Below are 22,456 nucleotides of genomic sequence, written 5' to 3' on the forward strand. Positions count from 1 at the left end.
AATATAACTCACGATACAAGGTTTGCATACCACCAACTGAAAACCTATTTGAAGGACAAATTGGTAAACAGTCTGAGGTTTACCAGAAGGAAGCAATTTTGAATATGCGATTACAGACACAATGATAATTAAAAAATTTATAACAAACATGTACATCAAACTGCAAGAAAAAGAGAACGAGGAAACAAACTGTAAACCTAAACAAAAATGGGAACAAGATCTAAACATAAAGATAAAGAATGAAACATGAGAAAAGCTATGCTCTGGAACCATGAGAAATACAATAAACACGAGGTTACGCATGATACAATATAATTGATTACACAGACTATACATCACACCCCAAAAGTTAAATAAATGGGTCCCAACAGTATCAGACAGATGTTTTCGCTGTAAAAAGGAAACGGGAACAACAATACATGCAATTTGGACATGTGAGAAAGTGGAAAAATTTTGGGAAGATCTAAACCAGATATTAAATAAAATCACAAAAAGCAATATACCAAAAAACCCAGAGATCTTCCTTCTAAGTAATATAAGAAATAAAGAATTTGGACTCGATTTGGATGGAGCACAGAAAAGATTTATTATGATAGCCCTAGCTGTAGCAAAAAAAATGTATTATGTCAACCTGGAAATTAGAAGACAACTTGAGAATACAACAATGGTACATAGAAATAAATAAATGTATTCCATTAGAAAAAATAACATAATTTAAGAAATAACATCACAATATTCAAACAAATATGGGAACCATACATGAAATACAATAGAGAAATCCTACCATGAACCTCCACCACCTAAAATGACAGAAGGAGAAGACAACAAAATGAACTGACTCAGTATATAAAAGTAAAAGATAAAAATTTCCTGTTTATTTTATTAAGTGACGACATTGTTCAATGGATTTAATGTATCTTATAGATTGAACTTTGAATAAATGGGAAGGGGGGAGAGGGAGGGAGGGAAGGGAGGGGGAAAAAGGGGAGAAAATGACACTATATATTCAAGAGAAAAATGTCTGTATGTATTTTGGTTTATTGTGTAAAAAATTTAAAATTTAATTTAAAAAATTATAGGAATGCTCCTGGTATATTATTTGAGTGGTGGAGCTGAAATACAAATTTAAAACCCTGAACCTTGCCTTTATCACTCACCTAAAATAGAAGAACTTGCAATTATAGAGCAGTGTGCTGTCCCAAGGTTTGTTGCTACACAGTAATTGGCAAAACAAAAGCTGGTTTTTGACCACATATTTGAAACAGATTTTTTTTTTAAATTTTTTTTTTCACAGCATAAATCACATTAGCCATGATATACACTATTTCTTTTTCACACATATACAGTGACTTTTTCTCACCCCCCCTTTCCTCCCAAACCACCCCCCCACCCCCACCCCTCATCCATTTTAGGTATACAATCTAGGTTGCATTAAGCCAGTCAGACAATGTTGTCATTCAACAAAATTACACCAGAAATTCTACTGAGTCCATTCTTTTCTTTCCTTCTCCTTCCATCAACTTAGGTAATGTTTGTCCCCGGTAGGTTTTCGCTATTGTATTTAATGTAAGGCTCCTATACTTGTTCGAATATTTCAATATTATTTCTTAACCTATATGTTATTTTTTCTAATGGAATACATTTATTCATTTAAATTTAGTAGTTTCTTCCTTTTAATTTGGTTATGTATTCCATTAATATTTAAAGACATATAGTTCAGCGTAGCCCTTTTATATTTGAAACAGATTTGATGAAAAATTTAAGGGGGATTCCCTGAATGCGGCATCATGAGTGGATAGGGTTGTAAAGAGAGCTTTTGGCATATTGGCCTTCATAATTCAGAGTTGCGTATAGGATTTGGGATGTTATGGCCAGATTTGGAGTATTGTATGCAGTTTTGGTCATCTAACTACAGTAAAGATATCAATAAGATAGAAAGAGTGCAGAGAAGATTTACTTGGATGTTGCCGGGACTTCAGGTACTGAGTTACAGGGAAAGGTTTAAAAGATTATGACTTTATTCCCTGGAGCATAGAAGAATGAGGGGAGATTTGATAGAAATATTTAAAATCATGAGGGTAAATGTAGATAGGCTTTTTTCACTGAGGGGAGGTGAGATGAGACAAACCAAAGGACTTGGGTTAAGGGTGAAAGGGGGAACCTTCATACAGAAAGTGGTGGGAGTGTGGAATGAGCAGCTAGCTGAAGTGGTGAACATGGGCTCAATTTTAATATTTAAGAACAGGTACATGGATGGGATAGGTATGGAGAGCTATGGACTGGGTGCAGGTCAGTGGGACTAGGCAAATAAAATGGATTGGCAAAGACTAGAAGGGACTGTTACTGTGCTGTAATGTTCTATGGGAGTGATAGTTCAAATGGCTTGGTACAGGGCATCATGGATGGAAGGTTGGATGGTTAAGGGCAAAGGAGCAGCAGCTAGTGATGAGGAACGACCAAAGCTATCAGCTTGTTCAGATTATAAACTGAAAGATTGTGAAGCAGAAAATTCTCAAAACACTGTTGGAAACCTGAATACCCACAAAATTAATGAAATTTTACTTAATTATCATAAACCAGTACCCACGCAAGATCAATCTCAAGTTTTGGATTCCTAATGTAACAACAAAGATCTTTGACTTAGGAGTTCTGAATCTCCTTTCGGTGGAGTCACCACATAATGTGGTAAGACACATGCCATTTTGTGGGAAATGACAATAGTGGCATGCTGCAGTCCTATGGAGAACCAATGACTTATCATCCAGCTTGGTATACCAGAATGACCCCCAAGAGTAATCCTGTCACTGTCTCATCAGATTTATTTGACAACAAGTAGGTGGTGCATTGGGGGCTTAATCTCATTTCAAGAGGTAGGAGGCAAGGTCAAATATACTGGCATCTGGTCCAGAATCCATCTCCAATCTTGGAGAAGTCATCTTGGAGATGAGTTGACCTTGGAAGAAGTCATTTCAAAGGATTTTTGACATAACCATCCAGAGCAGTGTACCTCCCAAGGTAACATGTCACCAAATTTAGTGCTGTGTCCTCAAACATCGACAAAAGTCAAAGGCATCTTGAAATTATTTATAAATTTGGTAACAACTTGATGACTGCAAGGCAGGCCTTACAGAACAGAGAAATAGTTGACACTAATAATGTATTGGAGGATAGTAGAATTTGGGGGAATTGACGAGAATGAGGGGAGATTAAACAGGATTTGTGAAATAGAAGTTTGATGGAGTGGATTTAGTAATCTGACAAGACTGTATCCATGCTTTTTGAGGCTATAAATAGGAACAAATTAAGATGCTGGACATTCACTCTGGAAATCTTATTCAATACCATCCTCTCTCACAATTACCTAATTGCACAATATACAGTAACTTAATATCTGAATTGACTTTTAATTTTTTTTTAAAACCTAATCTACGATAATATTTTTCCTGGTAATTTATCCAAAATATTTTACTTGTTTCTTCTTTCATTTTAAATAATAAATAGCATTTAGTTTGATTGTGCAACCACTCGGATTGCTTAAGAGTAGTTTATGCAGACATTCAGTCATAGACTTGAAGAAATGATGCAACTAGATAGTATAACTAAGCACTTCAAAGTGTCTCCAGAGGGAAAAAACGCAGACCATCTAGTTGCTAATTATAAGTCAAACAAGGAAGTAGCTTGGAAACAAGCCCTTCGGCTCAAATTCACTCTGACCATCAACCACCCATTTACTTTCATACATTATTAATTCCATTTCTTTTTGTCTCTCCCTGCATCCGTCAATTCACCTCTGCACACGAGAGGCAATTTACAATGGCCAATTAACCAATCAACCAGCGTGTTGTCTTTGGGATGTTGAAGAAAACTATAGGAAGACCCCTACAAATGCAAAAGCCAGCACCCGATGTCAGGATTGAAGCTGGGTCTCTGGCACTGAGGCTAAGGCACTACTTGCTGCGCCATTGTACCCTTGAAGGCTGCTCAGGTCTGGTTTGCTCTGCACAGAATCTGTGTTATTACATATAGAGTTCCATTGATCTTCTTGCTGCACTATAGAAACCTCATTTTTGAGCAAAGCCAGCACCCAAATCAGGTAATTTTAGGTTCCAAAGGATAAAAACTGAACAATTTAATGCTCTCGTGTTCATGTTGCAATTTACCACAATTAGCATGGTATTAAATTACACAATTACAAAATAAATGGTAAGAGAATGTTTACATACAACCATAGATTTCAATATATTCTTGAAGTCATTGGATATTCAACATTGGGCAAACAGCCTTACAGCAACCTTGTTATCTCAAAATGTATGCGTATTTCTTTGAAGATAACGATTTGGCAGAGGAACAATTTATGCAAAATAACACTGAACAATACAAAAAATCATTTTCCTTTGATCTATATTTCAGAAGCCAAATCCACTACAAGCCAGTTCCTCAGTTCACTAACCAAATGCTAGTCTTGAATTAATTTCACCCATTTGACATGACAATGCAATAATAAAATCAGTCAATTTTAGTTTATCTCACATGAATGTTTTGAAAATATTTTAAAATCACACCCAATATTTAATGACTTGAAAAGCAAAGTCTAATTGTAAACAGATGATCTTGGTATTTTAATGTCATTTGAAACTGAATTTTCTGATTCCAACAATTTTTTGGTGGACGCTAAACACATCTTCCCCAACTCATCATTCCACATTTTGTCTATTTCACTAATGCATCCATTATTTCTGAATTGATTTCCTGGATGACCTAAATTTTGTTTTCACGACCATGCATGTTTGCATTTGTTATAACACTTGAAGCTACATCCTCAGCATTAACTTCTTAAAGGGAAAAAGTCTAACCTATATTCCCCAAGAGATGAACATTGTAGCAAGTTTAAAAGGTAATTTTATGGTAAAGTCAAATCAAATTTGAAAAGGAAGTCTAACCTATATTCCCCAAGAGATGAACAAACTCATTTCACTGTAGCAAGTTTAAAAGGTAATTTTATGGTAAAGTCAAATCACATTTGAAAAGGAAGTCTAACCTATATTCCCCAAGAGATGAACAAACTCATTTCATTGTAGCAAGTTTAAAAGGTAATTTTATGGTAAAGTCAAATCAAATTTGAAAAGGCAACTGTTTAAGAAAAATACTTTCAATGGAGGGTGAAATAACAGCGCATGGCACAAATAAGGTCCCTCCCTTCAATTTTATCAACAGCATTATTAAAGTGTTTTAAATTTGGGACTGAATTATAGGGAAAGCTCAGATGTCCAGGTGTTCATGGTTATGAGAATTTCAGACATATTATATTTAACTCAAATCTTACTGTTTCAAGTAAATCTATTGATTCTACTTTTCTGGGGTTGTGGTAAAGGTCTTAATAAGTGGATATACCCAAGACCCAGTGATGCATTTTAGAATGGTATGATCTCTGTTGAAAGAATATCTCATATTTCATCCTCGTGTTTGCTCAAGTCGGCAAAAGCTGGATCTGGCCCTGCAATTAAAGGGAGTGACATCATCTATTGTGATGGATTTCAGAGAATACCACTGAAGTAACAGAATATGCCTTTGTTACAGGGGATGTAACGAGATGACTAATTCAACTTCGAGAACAAAAATCCACATGGTTATGGAAAGCAGTGAAGAATCTTGTTATAGTCCAGATATTGCAAAAGAGGCAAATAAAATCATGAAAGGTCACCTTAAAATCTTGCAACATTAATCCCATAGTCTGCAAAGAACATGAACTGAATTTTTCATTTGCCAAAAATCAAACACTTTAAAACATGAAATGCTTTACTTGTACCTTGAAGAGCAAAAGGTAGAAAATTATTCCTTTCAGTGTACTATGAAAATAACACAGCCAAGCATAATGATATGGATGCTGTAATGCCAGTATAAAATTTAAAAGTTTACAACTTCAAGATCAACTCTTACACTTAAAGCTCCGACTAAATCTTAATAAAGCTATAAAATACACAATTATTTGTACAAAGCATTTTTATTAATTTTGTTAATACAGTATAAAAATTTAGTTAGTGATTTTTTTGGAGAAAGTATACTTTTATTAAAAAAGTAAATTTTATTATTTTAGTTTATTGTACAGTTTGCAAAACTACAAATAGTAACTTTGATAGGTAAATGGGATATAATTGCAAGATGTTATTTGTGGAGTTAGACTTAATATTCTTTAAAAAAAATTGTACAATTTTGCAAGGTAAATTTACAGTATAAAAGCCATCATATATTTTGTTACCTGGAACATTCCCATTAATCACAGTGTGCGCCATATCTGCATCTGTTTATTCATAAATCCACAAAGACATTAGTCATGCAACCAGCATGCATCAAGTCCAGCCACTCATGCAATCTAGAAGGAAAGAGAAATGCAAGTAAAATATATGATCACCAAATTATTCTTTGAGAAACTCAGAATTAGCACAAGTTAGTACAAGTTTAACTCTAATTACACAACTTTAATACGAGTAGAGCTCGTTTTATGTGCATGCGTACAAATATTCACAAAGGCACAGAAATCTCAAAAAGTAAATGAGCAATTCTACACTGCATCTGAAAAACAAAAGTATTTCAGAATTTAACAGTGAATTTGGCAATAAATGTGAAACAATTTTTCCCAATACCTGTAGAGAAAGGCATCACCCAGTAGGGCATAGAAATAAAACAGGGACAATGTTTTATCCCTGCTCTGTGACTTCATCTGATTTTCAAAGCGGATGCCATATGAGTGCAACTGACCTGTACTACTCAGCAGCAGCGAGTCAGAACTGAATGAAAATGCCATTAAATATTAACAGACTGGAGTTAGCTCATCTGTTACTCCTGAAGCTTCTTCCCAACCAATCATTTCATCAGTAAATAGCTTGCCTGAGATCACAAGGAAAGCCAGAAGCGGTCATCAGAGAGCAGGGTCCAAGAACCCAAATAAATATAATGGAGAGGCAGAGGGGGAATAATAGTAAAATTGGATTTTAAAAATGTAAATATGGCACCTTTTAAGAAAACTTAATCCTGGCAAGATAAGTAGAGTATGTATGCTTACATCTAATAAGGTGAAAAGAACACACATACCATTATTTCTATTTCTCAAATTAAAAGTGACATTTAAAAAAATTAACATGACCAAATCTTGCATATGGAGGTTTTATAGTCTTTTTTTGGGGAGAAAAGTGTCAAGTTTAAAATGATCAAATTCAAGTCCCAGCTTAGAAAATCTTCCAAAAAGCAACAGGTTTCATGACATGTTCATAGCAAAAAAAAAATTCTAATTACAACAGAAATACAAACTCATCTGAAAAATCAAATTTTTAAACTTCTGATTATTTTCATATCAATTGATGCAAGATTTTGCATTGGGACAGTGATATTATACTTCACAATAGCAAATTCCTATACCATGCAAAGAAATTACAGGTGACAGAGGCCATTCCATTGAGATGCATATCGTTAGCTACACATTTTTTTGTTTTGCTGATCATGCTTCTTACAAGTACTTCATTGTGATATCCCAAGCACTAAAAATACTCGAGTTGGAGACTGATTTAAGATTATCCTTTAAAGAACTAGTCCCTGTGAGCAGCAATTACCCTTTCTCACGTTGAATCACCAAAGTTGAAATTGTGGACACTGGACAAGAAAGGCAACAAAAGACAGAGCACCCACTCACCTCATAATGTGCCATTATAACAAGAAGTCAACTGGATGAAGACACTTTTGACCAATGTGGCAAATGTGACCATGCTAACCAGCAACGGTTATGTGCTTCAACTGAATAGATTTGCCCAGAAGTTGAAAGCTGAAGAATTTTTTTTTTAGCCCTATTAGAACTGAATACCTCCTTAATTTTAGTTCCCAAAACAGTGCACTGCCACAGATATTTGCAAATTTGGAAATTAATGCTAGACAATTGAAGAATAGTGTGGGTGGAGAAGGAACGGTAGGGGATGAAGGGAGAACCATAATGAGAATCTAATTAGGAAACTTGGTTGTGTATGAAAAAATAAAATCTATTTTTACTTTTCTAAAAACACTACCAGAAACTTTTATAATCTATTTAGTTTAAATATTTATTAGAAGTCTAATATTGTGAAATATACTGAAATCTACTTTAAGCTAATTGCAAGTTTTAGAATGATCAATTTTGCATATTGTTTATTATACCATTAATAAAGCTTTGACTTGGTCAATTTAGGCAAGAGGCCAATACTTTGCAGATTGAAGCTGGATGCAAAAATTCAATTTCACTTTGTCTTTACAGTTGTGGTCAGTCTTGGTAAACTGATTATGTATTGTGAAAACTACTCAATTTTAAAAAAATTAAATGTAAACATACAGCACTCTAACAGGCCAATTCGGCTCTACGAGAACTTGCCACCACATTTACCATCACTCCAGTTAATTTTTATATTTCAAAGCAGAGGTAACTAGATTGCAATAATTAAATTTTACAACACAAACTCATGCAATTGCTTTCACTATTTAAAAAAAAACAAGGTATTTGTCAGCAGGCCAAGTTAATTTGTCAATGAAATCACCATCATAATTTTACAAAAGCCTCAAAGTTGAATTGTGACTGAGATAGCAAACACTACACATGATCTAGAGACAGTCAAGCCTGATAGGAGACACTTAAAACAAGTGCAAGATTAAGAATTACTTGACTTTTTAAACTCTGCATTCCAATGGGCAACCTCAGATTCTTCAATGGGACGTAAATTCCATTCACTGATAACTGACTGGAATTTGTGTGTTTTTTTTTAAATTTCAAAGATGTCTGCAGGTTCCCACTTGATCTCTCAATATTGGAAGTCTGTCTGAAAAAAGTGCATAACTTTCAAATAGGACCTGCTGGCTCCAGGCAGTTTTTTTTCTCAAAAGTGAAAATTAAACTAAATTCAATCAACATCAAAACTGAACAACGACTGCATCAATATAATTTTTCATTGTTAATGTAAACATCTTTTAATTAAAAAATATTAAATTTAGACATAAACATAATAACAGGCCATTTCGGCCCACAAATCCATGCCGCTTAATTTACACCCCATTAACCTACACCTCTGGTGGAATATTTCAAACAATGGGAGGAAACTGGAGCCCCCGGAGAAAACCCTTTAGTTCATTTTACCAGATAACATGATTGCAGGCAAGGATATTACAATTGCTTTCTTTTCTGGGCCAGGTTTGCACTTCCTTTTGCTGGCACAAATAAACTAATGATCCAATATAATAGTGTTTTGCAAAAAATGTTTTCAAAATTTACATTTTGAACAGTTCATTTAAACTAAAAACATAACTCCTACTAAGAGACAAGAAAAGCTGATCAATTTAGTTCAATAAAAATTAATAGACAGAATGGGGCAATACATTTAAATTAAATCACAACTCAAAGACAAGATCCAGTTGGTTTCTTTGACCAGCTTATAATTTAGAATGCATATCAAGAATACAAATATGAGAGTTTATGAGGGAAAGCTGCATGTTTTGCCATAGTACATTGTAAGAGAGAGGGCCAAGAACCCTTTTTTTTAAAAAAAGCAATGGTTTACATCATGATTATGCACAATGACTGCTGATATGAAGCCTAGAGTGATCCATATTTTCCCATAATTTGAAAGCCAAGATAGATATGACAATAGAGAGATATTCTGAATGAAAGCTCACTGTTTCATTTAGAGTAGTCAGCTTTCACCTTTAGAACCAACTGGGAGTATGTGAGATTATCAGTAGATGAGCAACTTCCCCTTAGCTGATCACCGGTATCTCTGGACACCTGATCTCCACTCCACAGCTGCGCTTGTGAGTCCACAATACAAACACAAGAAGTGGAAGCAGGAGTTGGCCACCTGGTCCATCGAGCCTGCTCCACCATTCAACAAGATCAGAGCTGATCTGACCCTGGATTTGGCTCCATTTACCTGCCTGCACCATCATCCTCAACTCCCCTATTGTTCAAAAGTGTCTTAACCATAGTTCGTGAGGCAGCCTCATCTGTTTTCTTGGGCAGAGCCTTCCATGGATTTATCATTTTTGCAGATTTCCCCGAACACAGGTTAGGAATTTAATGTTTTGAACATCAGACACATTCAAACATTAAATCTCCTTGACATTAAGCTTAATTTTGAATCTCAGAGCAGTTTTTGAAGTTTAGGTAATAAATTTGTTCAGAATGACCTCTGCTGGGTAGCACAATAGCACAGCACTTAGCAACCACATTTGATTCTGATCTTGGGTGCTGTGTGTGTTGAGTTTGAGTGCTCTCTCCAGGACCTTGTGGGTTTACTCCAGATCCCTCTCAAAACTAGGCTGATAAATTAACTGACTACCCACCTGAATGTAGCTCAGTAGGAAGAGAATGGAGTGAATGAGGGAAGAGTTGACTGACAAGTGAAAGGGGAAGGTGAATGGGAAATAATTGGGGAATAGGATACTGGATTGCTCAGAGGTTCAGTGACCTTCTTGAGAAAATATGGGAAAATGTGATTAGCTGGGAACTCATCAGGCAAGGCAACATCAAGAAAGAAACTGAGTTAATAATTTTGACCAAGGATTCTTCAAAGAACTGGAAAAGTGAGAAGTTGGGCATCTTTTAAATTGCATAGAGGGGAAGGTGGAGAGAACAGAGGGAACATCTACAAGAGTGAAGATGAAAGAATCAAGGTGACAAGTTAAAAAGTGACAGAAAAAAATGATAGAAAAAATTACAATGCTAGAAACTGGGTCTACCGCATCCTTTCTGCAACCTTAAATAGACTTGTTTTCTGCACTTTTCCAACACTGATATCTAGAAGCATCGACTCCACTGGGTCAGATCAGGCAGCATCAGTGAGGAGAGAAACATGATCTACTTTTGTTTGAAATCTCTACTCTTTGCTCCATTTCTTCCAAAGAAAATTGTTTCTGCTTCGTAATGAACAGGTAAATAGAGGTTGCCTCTCATAACACCTACATAAATATGAATCAATTGAACTACCATTTGATAAGATAGTGGAGCTGGTTTGCATTGTATACTCAAGTTAGTTAATGTTCCACAATCTTGGTGTCACTTTCAGCACCTTCTGATTTTACTTTGATATAGCAAAGGTCAAATTTCATGTTGAACACCATTATATCCCTCAGATTTGGTGGCAACACTGACTACACCAAAAACACAATGGTTGCCCAGAGATTCCTAGGCCCAAAGGCAGAAAAATGTACAATGAATTAGATGAAAGTTACAAATTCATTTTAAAATCAAAATATGCATATGATTAATTAAAAATTGCCAACAACAATAGCTGTTCCCTTATAAAAAGACAGTATTTGCAACAATCACTGTTCAAACTTGTCCTGTAATATCTTAACACCTCAAGATATCTTACTATTATAAGGGTGGCACAACAGTTAGTGCAACACCTTTACAGCGCTAGAAATCAGGACTAGACCGGTCAGTGTCTGAATCCCACGATGTCTATAAGGAGTTTGCATGTTCTCCCTGTGCCTGCTTGGGTTTTCACTGGGGGCTCTGGTTTTCTCCCACCATTCAAAACGTAGCGGGGATGTAGGTTAGTGGGTGTAAATTGGGCGGTATGGACTCATGGGCTGAAATGGCCTGTTAAATTATGTCTAAATTTTTTTTTAATTACATTTTTATTGTAATAAAAATGCTTTGAGGTAATTCTGTAGGAATTCAAAATGCCTTAACTCGGTTTATGAATTTTGATTTTGTCTCATTTGATTCTAATAGATCAATTGACCAGCTATTCATCACAGTGCATGAGTGATCCACCACAACTGTCAATTGAGCAAATTTCAAAACAAATACCAGACAGACTTGGACTAAAACAAAAACAAAATACAGTAGGCAAAGCTTATGTCCATAATATGATAAATTAGTTGGGCCAGGCATTGTGGATACAGTTGGATTATATTCTCTGTGGGGACTCAATGAAACACCCCTTCATATCAGGTTGAAACCAATTCACATTTATCACACCAGAAACTGCAGGAGCAGAATCTTTCCACAAGCAGCACTGTTCAAAAACCATTCTGCATTGAATTCAAAGATCTCCACACATACAACTTTTCACCTTGCAGCTCAGTTAATAACCATTTATATTCAAGAGACTTGGAACCAATACACTGGGTCAACCTCCAACTAAGCAATCTATGTCAAAAGTAAAAGCATCTGTCAAGCTACAAAATTCTATTGGCTGAAAGAGTAAAAGTAGCCAAAATAATTAATTTTACTAATTTTTTCTAATCATCGTACTTTTATTGACAATGCTTATGTAAATATGAATAAACAACTTTTTGATCACATTCCAGTTCCTGGACATGTATGAAATTAAAATATGCTCTATGATTTAAGATGGAGGAAAAAAAAGTTCTGAACATGACAGAAACAGTTGTTTCATATCAAAGAGTACGAGATCACGGCTCACGATTATTTCATTATCCATGAACTGAGTATATTTGATAATTCTGAATCTCAGTCAGTGAAGTAGCATGTCCATAAATAAAATCAACACATTTGCTTCCAGCAACAGTTGATGCAAGCTCAAAATACTCTAACGAGCAACTAAATTTTGCAATGAACTCGTCAAATGTACAAGCCCTTTTGTGACTTCCAAACCAACTTCCTAAAATGAAAACAAATTTGTTCTGGACCTCATTCTGGAAATATTTCAATGGCATCTCTGCCACTTTTTCAAATAACTATTTTATTGGGAAACATTGTGAATACCAACAAGTAATCATCTTACAGGAGAGTGGATTATAACCAAGTTTTCCCTCAATGTTATGATCTCCTCATTATCAGAAGAATGTGGAAGCTTCTGAGGAGATTTACCAGGCTATTGCTTTGTTTGGGGAACAACTCTAATGAGGCAAGGTTAGCAGAGCTGGGACTTTTTTCTTCGGAGCAGACAAGGATGAGAGGACACTTGATAGAGGTCTAAAGATTACGAGAGGCATATATAGAGTGAAAAACCAGAACCTGTTTCCGAGGGCAGGATCAACAAACACCAAAGGACACAGGCACAAAGTTAAGGGAAGGAAGTTTAAGGGAGACAGGGGTAAGTTTTATTTTAAACAGAGTTGTGGATGCTTGGAATGCCTTGCCGGGGATGGTTGTGGCATTTAAGAGACTCTTAGACAGACATGCGAATATAAGAAAAATAGAGGGTTATCAGGTAGGGAGGGTTTAGTTCTTTATTTTTGAGGACTGAAGGGCCTGTTCTGTGCTGTATTGTTCTATGTTATCCAAAATATATTGGTGGACAAGTGACTCATAGCAGGTTCTCTTTCAAATGCATTTGCAAAGCAATCCGTTGATTTCTCAAATTTCAAGAACTCTGCTATGATTGTGAGACGGTGCAATCAGGCAGCATGTGACCCAGATTTGAACCCGGTGTTGCCTGTGAGGATCTGTCCTGGATCCTCCATGTCATTGCAATCATGAAGGCTTGTGAGGAGTTTGAGCAGATTCTGTATGTCACCGAAGACTCTTAAAACTTCTACAGGTGCACCATTCCAGCATTCCAGCTGGTTGCATCACTGTCTGGTATGGAGGTGATAATGCTCAGGGCAGGGAAAAACTCCAGAGGGTTGTTACCTCAGCCTGCGACATCACGGGCACCAGCCTTCACTCCAATGAAGTCATCCACAAGAGGCGTGTTATTTTTTAAAGAAAGTAGCCTCTATCCTCAAAGACCCCCACCACGCAGACCATGCCCTCTTCACTCTGCTACCATCAGGAAAAAGGTACAGGAACCTGAAGATGAGCACTCAGCAGAACAAGGACAGCTTCTTTCCCTCTACCATCAGATTCCTGAATGAACAATGAACCACAGGCATTACCTCACATTGACTTTTTCTTGCATTATTTGTTTATTTTGAAATGTGTGACGCTGCCGCAAAACCACAAATTTTGTGATATGTTCATGACAATAAATTCTAATTCTTGATTCTGCATTTTATATCAATCACTGCCAACTCACCACTAAAAATTATTTGAGGTTTGCTTTTTCAGCTTCAATTACATTTTAATGCAAACCAATCTGATACTTTCTTTGACTGTATGAATCTTTCACTAATTTACAATAGCCACAAGTAGTTTAAAGCCAGTGAAGTACTTATAAAATGCAATTGCTGTTGCAATGTTGGCAGACAATCTGCATAGTCTGGTCACAACAATAGCATCAAAAAGCAGAAACTGCTTGGGTAATGGTGGATGAGGAATAACCAGGAGAATATACCCATTCTCATTCAAATATTTTACTGGAATATTATGTGAGAGTGCAGAAAGGCCCTGCTTTTGGTGGCACTACTAAAATTTCAAGGATCAAATAGCACAGAAGCCAAATGAAATTCCAATCAGGATTATGTGCCTATTTCTCAACTGGTCTTGAACTCCACACAGGCCAAATTGAAGACATTTCTTCACCAACACCCGTTGAGTGGACAATTCCTTAGAAATTCCACAATGACACTCTAATTTCTCCCCAATATAGCCATGGAGTTGTAATCATTTGTAGCAACATAAAACAAAACAATTCAGAGAACAGTCAATGAGTATTTTCTTTTGTTTTTTAAAAAAAAAGTTATTTCTCTCCCAAGTACATGCATCTCAAGTGACATGATTTTGGTACTGGCTAGGAAACTATAGGAGTTCTGAGATGAACAATATTTACCCTCAAAAGATGACAGTAGGTTAGAGGAAAACGTTGAGGTCATCCAGGCAGTTCACCAGTTTGCTGAAACTTGTGCTGGGCAGCGTGTCCATTGGTTTAGAGTGGGAAGAGAGTCACTCATTTCAATGGAAAGAAAAGGCCAAGAGTAAAGTGCATAAAATAATTTTAATTGCATCTATTTCAATAATTTATGTGTTCAGATGATTTACTTTAAAAAAAATGGCTTTATTGATTTTTCTATAACATTCCAAGAATAAGAGAGTCTAAAATTAGAGGACATCAATTTAAGGGAAACAGGAAAGCTTTAAAAGGGAGCTAAGAAGCAGCTTTTCCACAGATAGGGTGAAAGGTGTGTAGAATAAGCGGCCAACTGGTAGTGTGGAAGTGATAGAAGTGGGTACAATAAGAATGTTTGAAAGACACTTAAAAGAAAATCATGAGTAGGAGAGATTCTTAAAACCCTGTTTCCATGTTGCAAAAATATGACTATTTCTTCAGTTCCTGAGAGCCTCCAAATCACATGAATCTGGAGTACGTCTTTCCACAAGCTCTCCATTAGGCAACCTGCATTTTGCAAGTTCAAAATGTTACTGAATGCCAATGCCTAGCAGGCAACTCCTCCCTGACAAAGTCTCGCCTGTTTTTTTTTATTGCCAATTACTGAAACACAATAACAAAGATGGGAAAATGTCAGCAGAGATGTCCACATGATATGTTGGTCTGATGTTGCTGCTCCAAGAATAAAAACAGAAGAGATTGGGCAGAGAATTGAATGAGCAGGTGTTGTACTTGCTGCAAACGCACAGGGATTTGTTCAGAACTGGTGAAGCTCAACAGGTCATACAGCACCAATAGAAAATAAAAGGCAGTCGACATTTAGGATCAAAGCACATCTGCTGATTTTCTAATCTACCTCCATTTGGCAAGGATTTTCATATACAAACAAATGCTTGTGTAGATGGAGAAGAGAATGCAGGGCGTAGATTGGAAAGTGGTACTGTGCAGGCAATTGTGGAGTTAGTTGAGTTTATAATGGATACGAATATGAAGCCCAGTGACTAGTTTGAGGGAATAGAATCGATTTTTGGAATTCAAACAAACAAAAAAAGGGTGAAAATTGAAGGGGAATTATATTCTCTGCATTAAAATTGATGCAGTGTTAAATCTCATAGATCAGAGCTAACATGAGTAAAAACTAATGTTTGACAGGAAAGAAGGCATGGCTAAAGGTTCCACTGCTGCCCTGGAAAATGAATACAGGGAGAGGGGGTGAAGAATGAACAAATAACCACTCATGCTGATGTTCACCTTTTCATGCAAGGTTGGTGATAGGCAAAGATGGTCAAACTGTTGTTATCTGAGGAAGAAGAGAGTAGCCTGCAATGGCAGGATAACATGGTCAAGTATTGATGCAGACAGAACATTCTGTCCTCTGAAGCAGGGAGACTCCTGTCCTCTATACTTCTTTCAATAATTGTACTAGGAGTAAATAAAAGCATATTTGGCCTATTATCAATATATATTTACTTTTTAGACAATGTAACTAATGTTTAGTTGATCAATTCTTGGAACAAGTGAGCAGACATGTGGCAAGAGTAGAATGACTCTAGATTATCCAGTGCTTAGAAGAATGGGAGGAGATCTCATTGACAAGTGCCAACAGTACAACCTCTTTTTTCATGAATGCTAATATAGCCACCATTTCCCAAATTTTCACATGACAATTTACTTAGCTGTTTCCACAGAGTGTTGACTTTGCACAAGTGTGTAATACAGGTAGTACAATAAGTAGAGACAGGAATAGTCAGTGAGAATGAAGAATATTTGTACAACTCAAATGAAATAGCCATTTCCACAGGTGCTGACCATCTACCCTTAACATTCAGAGGCATTATTTGTACTCAATATCACCCAATATCAACATCCGGGTGCCATTTTGAGCCAAAATCAGACCAGTTGGTTACGAATGTAGGTCAGAGATAGTTATTCTATAATAAAGGAGTCATCTTTAATCATCTACAAAGCACTTCACTCAGTAGCTTTTACTTGCTGCCATTCCAAAGCTCAAAGTGAGTCACTGGATTGACAGCCAAATCACCTCCTCCACTATCCAATACTGTGGCAGTAAGATGTACCAGCCACTGAAAACATTGCAGTTACTCCAAGCTTCTCTAACAGAACCTTTAATCTGAAACCTCTACAGCATTATTTGCGTTTTCTTAAAATAATTCATCCTAGTATGAAAATATATTGCTGTACCTCCATCACAAATGAATTTAAATATCGGACAACTCCAAACAATTACACATCTTCATCGGAAAGCCCACAATGCTTCTAGACACCTCACCGCTCCTTTTCCTGAGGTCAGATGTGAATAGACAATAAATACTGGCCTTAATGATGATGCTCACATCCCAAAGATAAAGAACAGATTTGTGGAGATTTTTTATGTAGTACAAAGTAACTCTTAAGGAATCACATTTTAAAATGTCAAGCCAAATTGAAACTTAAATTTTAAATACTCAAAGTGACAATAATGCAGCCATTATTGAAAAAAAATTGATGTGAAATTAGTGATTCAGCGATTATAACATAATATTTCTCAATAATCACTCCAACCAAAACTGGATGTCACCTGCAGGAGATGATCTGAAGATTCCAACACCACCATATGATACATTGGTCCTGAATCCTCACCTTCTGGAAAAGCTTTTGATGGTACGTCAAAAATTCTGTAACTTGTACCTTCTGTAAATTGCAAACAACAAGACTTCCCATTCCATCGTACAAAAGAAAATAATATCAATGAGCCCATTATGATGTGTTGATAAAAGGCTGTACAGTGAACTCTTCAACATCAATGAAACTAATTCACAAGTTTTAGTATATCCAACTAAAGGCAGTTGCTTAAATAAAGTTATGCAATTAATCTCTTATCCAGTGAGAATTTTTAAGGTGATCAGTAATCAACATCGACACGATATACACATCAAAGGTGTGTTAAACAAAGCACCGATACATATCAAGCAATACACTAGAGGAACAATTCAAAATATTATTATTTTATCATTCAGCTTGCAAAATAAAAATGGAAAATTACACTCTTTTTAACTGAAACTTGGCAAATGGCCAAGCAGTTCCACTAAGGTTGTCTTTGATGAGAGCTTGTATCCTTGACATTTATGACCAGCCAATTCATTTCCTGGACAACAAACCAAATGAGTAATTGTGGGAACTCACGGTTTTGCCAATATAAAATACTTAATTTTGGGGCTGAAGCAGAAGCTGCCCTCCTAACTATCCCAGCCACACTACAAAAGCAATGTTGCAAGATTATTTAAGTTTACATAAATTACAGATGTGAATAAATGCAACTGTTTCAATATTTATTAATAATGGTCACATCCTATGAGTTATATGGTTGAATATTATAACCAACTCATTTTGCAGAGGAAAACATCAATAATCTAATCATTTACTTTCAACGTCACAGAAACTGGCAATAGGCCATTTGTTCCTGGGCTAACTCTTAGAAATAGCACTGGCTTTGCCCCACAATCTTGCTTTTGGCAACATCCTTGCAAATTTCCTATCATTAGTGGTTATTCAACATTTATGAAGTCACCCTTCACCATATTATTCCAGATCCCAACAAGGCCAATAAAAAAATGCTTTCATTTTGCCAATTAGTACATCTAATAAGCATTGTGAAAAGATCTAAAGAAAATGTTTTTCTTTCTACTTTGTGAAAACATCCAGTTATCATCAAAATTTTAGTGGGGTCAACTGTAACATGTTGTGGTCCGAGGCTCGCCTTTCACCACGGTAACATTCTAGCAAGCCTCTTCTGTGGGCTAAAATGCCTGATATTGCACACATTAGGCATGATCAAATTTTACATTCCATATTTTGATTCTTTAACAAAAGTAAATCAGGTGATTTTCATTTTAAAACCATGTGCTGCCATCTTTAAAAATATGTACACCAATCACTTCTCTGCCCATTTTCCAAAACCACGTTGATGACACTCTTATTTGTGAATTCCGCATTGGTGAATGCCTTCTAAAAGCTTCTATTCATCAAGGATTTCTAGTGTGTTAAGCAAGACACGAGTTGCATTTAATAACTCTCCCAAATCTTCCTCAGTGATATCTCACAAACCTGCAACCTTCAAACACCAAAATAAGGGCAGGTTCAGTGAACATGACTTGCAAGTTGCCCTCCAAGATGTACATCATTCTGAAAGGAGAGTATTTTATACCAATTCCTCATTGTGGCTGGGTCAAAAACTCTACCAAACTGTACAGTGGGAAAACTTTAAGCAGAAGGATTACTTTTCAAGTGCTGCCACCAACAACTCAAGGATGGACTTTCTCAACATACCACAAGATATTTTTAAAAAATAAATTTGGCCTTAGAATATATACTACATGGCAGGCTTGAAATATTGTACTGGGTTTGGCTCAAGTCATGCAACAAAATCATTTCAATTCCTCGGAAGAGTTAAACAAGAAATTCTACAGATGCTGGAATCAAGTGCAACACACAAACATGCCAGAGAAACTCAGCATGTCAGAATTGGGCCTGGGAACTTTTTAAGGTAAAGCAAGAGCAAAAACAGGCAGATGCCTGAATGAAAAAGGTGGGGGGGGGGGGGGGGGTAGAAGAAAAGGAGGGGAGGAGGAAGGAAGGGGCAGGGGAAAGAGGATTCAGGTTTGAGGGTAGCAGAGAAAAAGCTGAGAAGTGATGGGGAAGAGGATAGCTCTCGGATAGAAGAAGAAAGGGAAGGAGGTGGGGAGCTGGAGGGAAGGAGGCAGAGCGATAGGGTAAGAGATTCAGGGGAGGGGATTTACAGAAAGTCAATGTCATTACCGTCTTGGTTGGAGAGTGCGCAGATGGAATACAAGGTATTATTCCTCCAATTTATCAGTAGCCTCATTTCGACAGTGTATGAAGCCATTGATACATGTCAGTATGGGACAAGTGTGTGGAATTACAGTGGTTGGCTACTGGGAGGTCACTGTCATAGCAATGGACAGTGAATGTGCTCAATGAAATGACTTCCCAATCTGTGTCCAGTTTATCCTATGTAGAGGAGGCTACATTGCACTGAATGCAGTAGATGACCCGTGCAGATTTTAAAATATTGCTTCATTCAAAAGAACTGTTCAGGTCCCCAAATGGTGGTTAGGGAGGTGATGTAAGCTCAAATGAACCATTTGTTGCTGTCACAAAAGTAAGGTCCTAGGGGGTGATTTGTGGAAAGGAATAGAATGGGTGAGGGAATCATGGAGGGGCTGGTCCTTATAGAAAGCAGAGGGGAAAATATGTCTGGTGGTGGGATCATGTTGTAGATGGCTAAAATTGCAGAGAATAATATGTTGGATGCAGAGGCTGGTGGAATAGTAAGTGATGACAAGGCAAATCCTGTCCTTGTTGCATTTCAGTGTGGAAGAGACCAGCTTCTTCTATAAACCAACCAACTCCAACAGTTACCACAACTATGCCTCTTCCCACCCAATTTCCTTTGAGGATTCTAATCCTTTCTCTCAACTTCTCTGTCTCCATTGCATCTACTGAGAAGATCTTCTATTCCACAACATCCGAGGCATTCTCCTTCAAAAAGTGCAGCTTCCCCTCTATTTCATGCACACCTGTCATGGCCACTTCCACCCCAAGATGCTACAAGGAAAGGCCTTAGGAGGAAAATAAAATATTCAGTTGAAACAAGTGAGGCTTATTCAAGACTGAGCTGTTAACATGGTGGGGGGGGGGGGGGGGGGACGGGACATGAAAGCAAATGTAGAGTTGGGTCTATGAGTGAACAAGTAAAAGCTGACTCCATTAAACATTTAAGAGTGAAGTTAAATGCAAAGTGTAGTAATGGGAGACAAATCCATTACAAGAGATTCTGTTGTGCAGGCTTGTCAATAAGCAAGCCAATGTCCCTTTTGGGCATGCTTCAGTGAGGACATGTGGTGTTTATCTTAAAGGAAACTGGCAGCATGGAAAAAAAAATAAATTTGAGAGAACGGTGGAGCTCGTTGTCCCCGAGCTCAATACAATCACTATGAACATTACCCTTAGATGCAGCATCAGTTGTTTGCATCACTGGTTGATTTGAACACACAAGTTGGTGCAAAAACAAGTTCATAACCAAACTTTGCAGCAACAGATATTGCTTGACACATATCACTACAAATGTTTATGGTCATCCACCTCATTTTTTCAGGCAGCATCCATTTTTTCTGTCCATGTACTTTAAATACCTTGGAACATTTTTGTTAACTGATGCTATTTGTATGTGCTTTTACCACCTCCTCATGTTCACCTCCAACATGTTCCAGGGACCTACCACCTTCCATGCAAAAATCTTGCATTACACATCTCCTTTGAACTTTTCTCTCTCTCTTTAAACTTGTGCACTCTAGTATTTGAAATTTCCACCCTGAGAAAAATACTCTGGCTATTCTCTTCTCTGTGCCTCTCAATTATACACTTCCATCAGCCTCTGGCACCCCAAAGAAAACAATCCCAGTTTGTCCAAGTTTATTGTCATCTGATGTATAAGTACAACCCGACAAAAGAGTGTTCTCTGGTCATTGGTACAAAAATATGCAGACACACAACCAGACATAACATACATGCAGTCAAATAAAACATATGCAAGACAAGTATTATAACTATAAAAATAAATAAATATTGTTTTGTACAAATGAGAGTTAGTGTGAGCAGTTCCTTTGGTCATTCAGCATTTTCACTACCCGTGGGAAGAAGCTGTTCCTCAGCTTGGCTCTGATACTCTTGTATCTCTTCCCAAGTGGGAGCAGCTGAAAGATGTTGTATGCAGGGTGGAAGGGGTCCTTAATGATTTTGCATGCGCTCTTCAGACAACGATCCCGGTATCACATTGATGGTGGAGAGGGAGACTCCAGTGATCCTCTCTGCCACTCTTACAGTCCTGTGGATTGACCCCTGATCCCTGATCCATTTCTCTACAGCAACTGTACCACACTGTGATGCAGCCGGCCAGGTTGGTCTCGATAGTGCTCCAATAAAAAGGTGACATATTGGTGGCCAGTAGCCTTGCCCATTTCAGTCTTCTCAGGAAGTGCAGTCACTGTTGCACCTTCCTGACAAGTGAGGAGATGTTGAGTGTCTACAATATGTTACTAGTTAAGTGAACTCAAAGGAACTTAATGCTCTCCCCTCTCTCTACTACAGAATTGCTGATGTATTACAGAGGATAGTCGTTCCTGGTCCTCCTGAAGTCCACGATCATCCCCTTTGTCATGTCCATGTTGAGACTCAGTTTGTTAATCTTGCACTATTTCACGAGATTTTCTACCTCTTCTCTGTAGTGCGACTCATCGTTGTTGCTGATGAGGCCGACTACATTTGTGTCATCTGCAAACTTGATGACACTGTTGGAGCTGGATCTGCTCAAAACATTTCATGATGGTGGAGGTCAGTGCCACAGGGCCAGTAGACATTGGGGCCTCTTCTCATAGCTCCATTAGTAGAATAGAGACATTCTGGTGAACAACTTCCACACCCTTTCAAGATGTCCAAATGTTTCCATTTGTGAGACTACCAGAACGGCACACAATACATCAAATATAACCAAATAACCATATACAGCACAGAACAGGCCAGTTTGGCCCTACTAGTCCATGCCGGAACAAATCCCCACCCTCCTAGTGCCACTGACCAGCACCTGGTCCATACCCCTCCAATCCTCTTCCCTCCATGTAATTATCCAGACT

The 22,456-nt window shown here is 37.2% G+C and overlaps 1 protein-coding gene across 8 annotated transcripts in view; it reads right to left on the reverse strand.

Moving 5' to 3' along the window:
* Positions 1-22,456, reverse strand: part of LOC138758565 (KN motif and ankyrin repeat domain-containing protein 1-like) — a 326,554-nt gene that overhangs the window by 64,591 nt on the left and 239,507 nt on the right. For all 8 annotated transcript variants that reach the window (XM_069927715.1, XM_069927732.1, XM_069927666.1 and 5 more), the window contains one exon: positions 6,257-6,370. In XM_069927715.1, coding sequence (XP_069783816.1) covers positions 6,257-6,290 — 34 coding nt within the window. In that variant the 5' untranslated portion in view covers positions 6,291-6,370. The remainder of the gene's footprint in view (positions 1-6,256; positions 6,371-22,456) is intronic.

The sequence above is a fragment of the Narcine bancroftii genome, chromosome 1 (genome assembly GCF_036971445.1).
Source record: "Narcine bancroftii isolate sNarBan1 chromosome 1, sNarBan1.hap1, whole genome shotgun sequence".
Lineage (NCBI taxonomy): Eukaryota > Metazoa > Chordata > Chondrichthyes > Torpediniformes > Narcinidae > Narcine > Narcine bancroftii.